At 35.6% G+C, this 9,457-nt stretch overlaps 2 protein-coding genes across 2 annotated transcripts; one reads left to right on the top strand and one right to left on the bottom strand.

Annotated features, from left to right (window-relative positions):
• Positions 1–26: 26 nt before the first annotated feature.
• LOC107573090 (nucleolar pre-rRNA processing protein NIP7) lies at positions 27–2,829 on the bottom strand. Its single transcript, XM_016259529.1, has 5 exons — positions 2,676–2,829; positions 2,164–2,250; positions 1,864–2,002; positions 982–1,122; positions 27–550 (listed from the first exon to the last, which is right to left on the bottom strand). Exons 1-5 carry the CDS (start codon positions 2,729–2,731, stop codon positions 431–433), a joined length of 543 nt encoding a protein of 180 aa, XP_016115015.1. The 5' UTR covers positions 2,732–2,829; the 3' UTR covers positions 27–430.
• Positions 2,830–2,862: 33 nt separating this feature from the next.
• LOC107573089 (conserved oligomeric Golgi complex subunit 8-like) lies at positions 2,863–9,390 on the top strand. Its single transcript, XM_016259528.1, has 5 exons — positions 2,863–3,220; positions 5,901–6,108; positions 7,070–7,888; positions 8,688–8,856; positions 8,963–9,390. Exons 1-5 carry the CDS (start codon positions 2,892–2,894, stop codon positions 9,370–9,372), a joined length of 1,935 nt encoding a protein of 644 aa, XP_016115014.1. The 5' UTR covers positions 2,863–2,891; the 3' UTR covers positions 9,373–9,390.
• Positions 9,391–9,457: the final 67 nt, after the last annotated feature.

The following is a 9,457-nucleotide window of genomic DNA, read 5'->3' as shown; positions in this document are numbered from 1 at the left end:
AAGTGCGTGGGGGGGGGGGGGGGGGGGGGGGCAATTTTCATTATTTGCTGAACCCTGTTTAGCAAATCAGTTTTCCTTTGTTACTAAACATTTATTTTTTAACTACATTGTATAAGATTGGTCTGGTTTGATCTGGTTTTGTATCCTGTTTGGTAGGGTTCTACCCAGCTGCTCTGTATCATTTAAAAAAAAATCTAATTCATAAAATCACAAAAAAATAGTTATTACAAAACCTTGGAAGTTTTACTTTTTTTGTATTTCGTTGATGCACAAATAGTCGATGATAATAGTCTCATACAACATGTATTGTTTAAACACTGAAAACTGCTTTGAATTTAAAGTTGGGAAAGTCGGTCAAACTTGTGTAAAAGATCATCCAGTCAAAAGAATGTAATGAACTGTCCATGAGCACTGGAGATATTATATCCTCTTATGTGAGTGTGTCTTCACTTCGGATGTACTCGCCAATATCAGCCTGATGGAAAACCACTATGGACATGGGGTCGACCTTCCTACACTCCTGTGTGGTCTTCGCTGCCACTCCAAAGCCCTGAAAAGAGGTCAAGATGGTGAGAGCACCATCAAGGTCACAATACTTTTATGGAACAGTTCACATAAAAATGTACATTCGCCACCCCCCCCTCGATTTTAAGAAATTTAGCATTGCATCACTTGCTCACCAATGGATCCTCTGCAGTGAATGGGTGCCGTCAGAACGAGAGTCCAAACAGCTATGTTTGTTTTTATCAGTTGTTTGGACTCTCATTCTGACGGCACCCATTCACTGAAGAGCATCCATTGGTGAGCAAGTGATGTAATGCTACATTTCATCAAATCTGTTCCAATGAACAAACAAACTACATCTTGGATGGCCTGAGGGTGAGCGTACATTTTCAGCTAATTTTCATTTTTGGGTAAACTATTCCTTTAACATGACAACTGTTGCCCCATCTTGAGTATTTTCAAACAAAAATGTCTCACCAGCGGTACATCAGCCATGGAATACACCACCACTCCTTGGTACTGCGCTGTGTTTTCTGTGATTCTCCCCAGGCCGGACTTCATGATGTGGTTTCCATACAGGAACGACTGCTCTGATCCCGGCTTCACCCACACCTTAAACTACAATGGCATACATGAGGGGCATTACATTATGAAATATGATATACTGCATGCACATAGCCAGTCAAAAGTTTGGATGCACTTAATTATGTCCAAGGTAACTTGATTGAATTAGTTTTGTCTAAATGCTTCTGCTTAAATCCTTAAAATGTGTTTTATAGACAAACATATATGTGTTATAGACAACTAGGCCAATCAATATCAAGATAAAATCAAAAAAAGTTTATTTTGCAAAGAAATGTTTATATATAGTAGTATATTTTTACTTAATGCCATGTCAGCATCTTATGCTATTTTCATGGCAAAAACAATTTTAAAAATACAAGTATAACAAATACAATAAAAACCAGCAAACAAACAAGTTATTTTACATTAACATATGATAAAAATTCTAAAACTTTTTCTGGCAAAATTTTATATAAATATATATATACAAATTAGTGCTGTCTAACGATGTATGCGATAAATAGTGTGAGAGCGTATATATATATATATATATATATATATATATATATATATATACTGTATATTTTTTTTACAAAACAAAATTTTGTTTATTTTGATATTTTTTAATCACACATTAAACAAAGACAAAAACAGCCAAAAATATCTATAAATAAATACAGACATAATCAAGTCACATTTATTTATATTGTGCTTTATACAATACAGATTCACACTAATAAATAAGAAAATAACAGCGGTAATATTGGAAAATACAAAATCAGAATGAATATGTACCTTAGCATATGGTGCAAGGAAATCGAGAGCTGTGATGTGCAGACGGAACTTCTGTGTTTTTGTGAACTTTCCGAAACACGTGCCAACCGACACCAGCTTATCTCTGGAGATATTTGTAGCCAACTTCAGAATTTTTTCACTAAAATGGAAAAGATCACACAATTAGATTACTATTCAATTTATAGCAAATTCGTATTTACATTAGCGCTACATTAAACTGGCTACAAATTAATAGGAAACTTCCACAGGAGACCATATTTAATAGGAATATTAAAAACAAAAACAGCAGACAAACCTTACCTCATATAATATACTCGATCATTATGAAGTCTGAAGCAATAAGTCCCATCTGGCCGATCAATAAGAAGTTTGATATTCTCCCCAATGCTAGAAACACACAAATTGAGAGTACTTAATGCAACTTAATGCAAACATACTTTAAATCGAATTTAAAATAATCCAGGGCTCATTATGCAGCTCACATACACACTACTTATAAATAAATAATTATATAAATAAGAGCTGTAAATAATATTACAAAACCCATGTAAACATTGCCAAATATAATACAAATAACACATCATATATATATATATATCATACAACACAATACATATAATAAACAAAAGCCCTACAAAGATATTTCCTAATATTATACAATATACAAGAATAATATAAAAATACATTTATAATACAAAATAAACAATACATCTGAAGTGTGTAGAATAGTTTAGCTTATGGTTTTTACACATGACAACGCAATCAAGCTAATCTTTTGTTAATACATTTCTGCTCTAATTGATGTCACTTACTATTTAGAGAGTTTCTCAAACATGGTTTTTGTCTCTTCATCTGTCAACGGACGCATGATGGAAATAATAATTCTATTCTTGCTAAAGAAGCACGAAAAACACTGCAGCTCTCGCAGTGCGCCAGCCACGTGTTGTTGAGCTGAGTCCGTCGCACACAAGTGACGTCGTGCCGTTTAAATAAAGTTTTTTGTAGGGTTTTGAATCAACGCTTGGAACATGGCCGCCGTAGACGTGGAAGATGAGAGTATCCTGGCCTCGCTCTTCAAAGACAGCTTTCCTGAGAACTGGAGAGAGAAGCCGGACTTCGCGGCGTATTTGTCGCAGCTGAGCTCGTGCGGTGTGGATGAGTTGAACCGGGAGCCGGAGCGTCTGGCGGAGGAGCGGGCGCAGATCCTGCAGCAGACCCGAGAACTGGCCTTCACCAACTACAAGACGTTCATCAGGACCGCGGACTGCACGCAGCACATCTACACTGACTTCAGCACGGTGGAGAACTGCCTCTCCAAACTACTGCACAAGCTGCCCAGCTTCACTGAGAGATGCAGGTGTGTGCTTCACTCGCACTGTGCAGGAAATAATGGACGAAGATTAGCTGGACAGGTTATGTGTTTATTTATCGCAAGCCGTTTTGACATTTAATCTATAAGCCGTACTAGTATCTGTTTTCATGCTACTAGTACTTATTATTTTTAGGTGCTATTACCTTTTCATTACGTACTAGTACTTATTCATTAGATTAGATACTAGTACTTATTCCAATAGTGACTAGTATATAAATATAATTTTCTTGTTAAGAAGAAATAGAACTAGTACTTGCTTATTACAGAAAATAATGGAGGAAATAAAGATAGATGATTGACAGATTACAGGTGTATTTATCTTTGATTTAACTTTATTTTATTCATTTGAGTGCTGTCGAGCAATTAATCGCGATTAATCGTAGTGATGGGCGGTATACCGGTTCATACCGAATACCGGTGTTTATTGTTGTTATGATATACATTTTTAAAATACCGCAATACCAGTGTATGTCGCTTAAACAACGTTCGGAACGCGACACTGTTTGAAAGGCGTCTCTTTTCACTGTTGCACTGTGGTGAGGGAACAGCTGTATGTGTTACTAAGCGTGAAAGTTTCGAAACTGAAGCTGTAGAACTAATAGAACGTGATGACACAGAAGAACTCATCCACAATATCCACATTGACCGCCACAAATATCCACCGCCCGCTGCCGTCAGCTCCCGCGTCTCACACACACACGAGCGCGACTTTAGCACTAGATTTAGCAACTTTCAGACCCTTTTAGCGGAATTTTTGGTCATACCGCCCAGCACTAATTAATCGCGTCTAAAATAAAAGTTTTTGTTTATGTAATTTATGTGTGTACTGTGTATATTTATTATGTATATATAAATAGACACACATGCATGTATATATTTATAACAAATATATGTTTATATTTTAAAATTTTTATATGTAACATAAATTATATGAATATAAATACATATGTGTATGTGTGTGTCTTTATACATGCATAATAAATATACACAGTACACATATATTACGTAAACAAAAACTTTTATTTTTGATGCGATTAATCACGATTAATCGTTTGACAGCACTAAAATATATACATGTAAATATTTTAAATATATATTCTGTATGTGTGTGTCTTCATACATGCATAATAAATATACACAGTACACATATATTACGTAAACAAAAACTTTTCTTTTTGATGCGATTAATCACGATTAATCGTTTGACAGCACTGAAATATATACATGTAAATATTTTAAATATATATACTGTATGTGTGTGTCTTTATACATGCATAATAAACATACACAGTACACACATTATGTAAACAAAAACTTTTATTTTTGATGCGATTAATCGCGATTAATCATTTGACAGCACTAAAATATATACATGTAAATATTTTAAATATATATACTGTATGTGTGTGTCTTTATACATGTATAATAAATGCACTGTACACACACATATATTACATAAACTTAAACTTATTTTGGAAAGCGATTAATCGTTTGACAGCGCTAATTCATTTTAATTTATTTTCTGATTGCGTGAATGGACAACATTAGTAGCTATTATAACTTAAAAGTACACATGCAAATAGAAAAAGCACCAGCAAATTAAGAAAACATTTTCATTCGTTTAACAGCACATGTGCTGCAAATACTCCCAACACAACCAAATACAAAACTTGCTGCTAATCTTCACAACACAAACAAAGAAAGAACCGTGCAAGTAGCACAGAGCGCAACAAAATTACCCCAACAAAACCAAAATTAACCGTTTTTTTTTGTTTGTTTTGTTTGGCATTTTGATTACCATTTGTATAACCACAGTTGTACAAATACCATGGTAAAACTATGGTTAGTGTAGTAAATCCATGGTTAATTTGTGCATGGTTTAACTATAGTAACCATTTAATTTTTTAATTTTTTACTTTTTATATAATAAATGTATTAACTAATTTTAATAGTAAAACCATAGGCTATGGTAAAAAATTTTAAGGGAAGTTGTTAAAGTAAAAAAAATCATAATATACTTTCATATAGTCAGAAAATATATCGATATTTGATCTGTTTTCATATGAATGTACACCGCTTTTCAAGTGTTTGGGGTTGGTAGGATTTCTCCAGTGCTAAACAAAACCGCATTTTATTTGATCAAAATTACAGTAACATTACCATTTTATTATTATTACCATTTAAGGTAACCTTCTGATCCTTCAGAAATCATTCTAATATGCTGATTTGCTGCTCAGGAAACATTTCATATTATTATCAATGTTGAAAACAGTCGTGCCGCTCAATATTCTTGTGAAAACTGAAATGTGTAATACATAGTTTTTTCAGGATTCTTTCTTAAATAGAAAGTTCAAAACAAGAACAGCATTTATTTGAAGTAGAAATCTTTAGTAACATTATAACAATATAAATGTCACATTTGATCAATTTCATGCATCCTTGCTGAATAAAAGTATACATTTCTTTTAAAAACAACAAAAATGTTATTGTACATTCATGTTAAGTGTTATGTATAATGTTCATTAATGAAAGTTATTATGACTGAATTTTATATTAGTCCCAAGAGAAAAAATGCATTGCATCAGCAGCCAAGCAAACACATTACAGTGCAATACTTTGCAGTATACTTGAAGTAACTGGTTTCTGTTTTGTCATTTCTTTGCAGAGGTTTTCTAAAGGAGGCTGAGGAGATCAGCGTCAGCAGGCGTATGAACAGCCTGACACTGAATCGACACACTGAGATCTTGGAGATTCTGGAGATCCCTCAGCTGATGGACACATGTGTGCGTAACGGATACTACGAGGAGGCGCTGGAGCTCGCCGCTTATGTGAAGAGACTGGAGAAAAAACATGCATCACTTCCTGTCATTCAGGTACGTCTCATACTCTTCTGCACCAGTAATCCAAGATTCTTTATTGCTTTTCTTTATTGTAGTTAAGTCGTATTGGTGTCACATTTTAATTCTATGCTAAATTATGTAAAATGCTGGTATCTAAAATGTTTACAAACATTATAAACACTGTAAACATGTATTTTAGTTTCCTTCACAACAAATGCTTTAAATTTAAAGCGATAGTTCACCCAAAAATAATACCCTCATTTGTTTCAAACCTTTAAGAGTTTTTCATTTTTTTGAACCCAAAATAAGATATTTTAAAGAATGTTGGTAACCAAACAATTGATGGTAGCCTTTGACTTCCAAAGTATACAAAAAAGCATTCATTGACTTTGACAACATTCTTAAAATATCTTTTTTTTTTATGTTCAACAGAAGAAAGAAATGCATACAGGTTTGGAACAACTTGAGGGTGAATAAATAATTACAAAATGTAAATTTGTGGGTGAACTATCGCTTTAACCTCTATTCAGAACAGGATTGAAAAGTATAAAACAAACAGACATTATAGTTACATTATAAACAAAATTGATTATAAATGCCAAACCTAAACAGATTTAGTCAAAAGTAACTCTGAAACTATCAGTTTGTGAGAAATGCACTATACAAATGGATAGGACCAAACCTGAAAAAAAATTTAAATGCATAAATAAATGTAACAGTAGGAAAATAAATGGCTAGATAAAACAAACACAATTAATTCAGTTAATTTGAAAATAAATGTAGTCATTAATTAAATGTTGTACTTATTTTCCATCACTTTGGAGCATAAATCGTAGCGCGTTACTTATGATAATGTAACAACACAAAATTCCAGAAAATATGGTGCATTTGTTGTACTCTTTTATAAGTGATAAGACTATAAAATGGACAATAAAAATGACTGAAAAATGGCAAATATTTCTACTAAATTACATTGCTGTTTGTGTTCTTTTAGGGAATTGTGCACGAGGTTCGACTGTCTGCTCAGCTCATGCTGAACCAACTACTTCAACAACTGCGTAGCAATACACAGCTGCCGGTTTGCCTGCGCGTGATTGGATACTTGCGCAGAATGGATGTTTTCACCGAAGCTGAGCTGCGCGTCAAGTTCCTGCAAGCCCGTGGAAGTTGGCTGCGATCCATTCTTGCCGCCATCCCGGATGAAGACCCGTACTTCCACATTACCAAAACCATTGAAACCTGCCGCGTGCATCTCTTCGACATCATCACCCAGTATCGCGCCATATTCTCCGACGAGGATCCGTTGCTGCCGCCCGGCGGTCAGGTGTTGAACGAGAGCGCCATCTTTCACGGCTGGGTGGTGCAGCAGGCGGCGCAGTTCTTGGAGACCCTCGATCGGGACCTCCAGCGTGGGATGGGAAGCCGTTTGGACTCTCTGCTAGGCCAGTGCATGTACTTCGGGCTTTCCTTTAGCCGGGTCGGGGCGGATTTCCGTGGCCAACTCGCTCCCATATTTCAGCAGGTTGCCATGGAGACGTTCCGGAAGGCTATTCAGGAAGCAGTGGACAAGTTCCAAGAGGAAATGAACTTGTACACACTCATTTCTCTGCCGTCGATACTTGGAAGCACCATTCCTCCGGCGGTCCCGAGCACCCAGCCGGGCACACTGCAGCCCCCCATGGCCCTGCTGGATTTCCCACCTCTAGCCTGCTTCCTCAATAACATCCTGACAGCCTTCAATGACTTACGACTGTGCTGCCCGATTGGACTGGCACAAGAAGTTAGCAGATGTGTTGAGGAAGCCCTTATTAAGGTAATTAATTACATTAATAATATGTTAGAAATATATACTACAGGCATATATATTTTTTTTTAGAAGATTCTTATGGTCATCAAAATGCAGTGAAAACAGAAAAAAATAGCTGGTTTCAGTTTGTATATTTTTTAAAATTCAATTTATTAATGTGATCCAAAGATGAATTTTCACCATCATTACTTCAGTCTTCAGTGTCACATGATCATTCCGAAATCATTCTAATAAACAGATTTGGTTATTTAACAATTTGTTTTTAGAAACCATGAAACATTTTCTTCAGGATTCTTTTACTGTTACTTTTGATCCATGTAATGCATCCTTGATAAATAAAGGCCTATTCATACAAAGAACGCCAACTATAAAAGTAACTTTAACAATAACTATATTACCGTCGTTATGTTTATTATAAGCATGCTCTGTAGTTTTGTAATCGGTCACTTTAAATGCTCAAGTTCTGTAAAGCAGGATGGATTCTGATTGGCTGTCAAATTTTTCTATCTCTTGGAAAAAAACACTCTGAAAGTGATTCCAACTTATTGTTCCAATATTGTATTCCAGTATCGTTCCTCTTTGTCGTTATCGTTATAGTTGTGATGTGGACTTCCATGTTCTCACAGAATTAGAAAGGTTTTTTTAACTTTTTATAGTTACCGTACTTGGTGTGATTTTTTTATAATTTCTTTCAAACAAAAAAGATGAACTGAATTCAAATTGACATTGAAAAGATGTAGACATATTTACTTTGTTTCCTTGAACAATTATTCTCCTGTTTTGACACATTCTGATGTAACAATAGGTGACCAAGCTGATCCTGGTTTTCCATCGAGCTGAGGAATCTGCCTTCAGTAGCCGTGAACGAGAGTTATTCGTTCAGTTCTGCAGTGCATTTGCTGAAGACATGGTGCCTTTCTTGAACCGATGTTTACAAGTTCTCTTTCCTCCAGCCCAGCTTGCTCTCATATTGGGTAAATATCCTCAGGATAACATTTTTTTGTCACATTCCAGAAATAAAACGGGTTGCAAACACCGTTTGATGTTGACTTAAAAGCTCATATTGTGTTTGTATTGTAGGCGTTCCGCCAACCCAGGTTTATAAGTATGGCAGTCTTGGCTGCATCAATGTGAACACAGTTCTGGAGCCGCTGGAGTTTGTTCTTCCCCAGAAGGAGCCCGAGCCCGTGACCTCTGTCCTGGAGCTCTGCTCTGATCTGAGCAGCCTGACTACAGCTGAATCAGATCCCTCACTTGCACTCAACCCCATAACACCTCAAGAAGAAAAACCTGTATTATCTGAACAACAAGAGCCTGTGTCAGCACCTGATCCTCGTCTTTCTCAAAAAGAGAACATTTCTGCTGAATCAGTCAGTACCGAGCAAAACAGCCCGATCCTGGAGCCTGAAATGACCTTTGATGTACAGGACTTGACAGGACCAGATGATTTGTCCACAACTGATATTAATGTTGAGATGTTGTCAAAATAAAAAAAACACTACATGCAATGTGTTGTTAGGGGTCCTAAAAAATTAAGCTTTGTTTTGATAGCAAATAACCATCTGGACATACTTT

This window comes from Sinocyclocheilus grahami, unplaced genomic scaffold, assembly GCF_001515645.1.
Source record: "Sinocyclocheilus grahami isolate Dianchi unplaced genomic scaffold, SAMN03320097.WGS_v1.1 scaffold1865.1, whole genome shotgun sequence".
Lineage (NCBI taxonomy): Eukaryota > Metazoa > Chordata > Actinopteri > Cypriniformes > Cyprinidae > Sinocyclocheilus > Sinocyclocheilus grahami.
This window is presented reverse-complemented; position numbering and strand designations above follow the sequence as displayed.

Coding starts and splice junctions, on each gene's coding strand:
- LOC107573090 (XM_016259529.1), bottom strand. CDS start 2,731: ATGCGTCCGTTGACAGATGAAGAGACAAAAACCATGTTTGAGAAACTC. Junction 2,251..2,675: donor TTTGAGAAACTCTCTAAATA/GTAAGTGACATC, acceptor GTGTGTTTCTAG/CATTGGGGAGAATATCAAAC. Junction 1,123..1,863: donor TCCTTGCACCATATGCTAAG/GTACATATTCAT, acceptor ATGCCATTGTAG/TTTAAGGTGTGGGTGAAGCC.
- LOC107573089 (XM_016259528.1), top strand. CDS start 2,892: ATGGCCGCCGTAGACGTGGAAGATGAGAGTATCCTGGCCTCGCTCTTC. Junction 7,889..8,687: donor TTGAGGAAGCCCTTATTAAG/GTAATTAATTAC, acceptor ATGTAACAATAG/GTGACCAAGCTGATCCTGGT. Junction 8,857..8,962: donor CCAGCTTGCTCTCATATTGG/GTAAATATCCTC, acceptor TTTGTATTGTAG/GCGTTCCGCCAACCCAGGTT.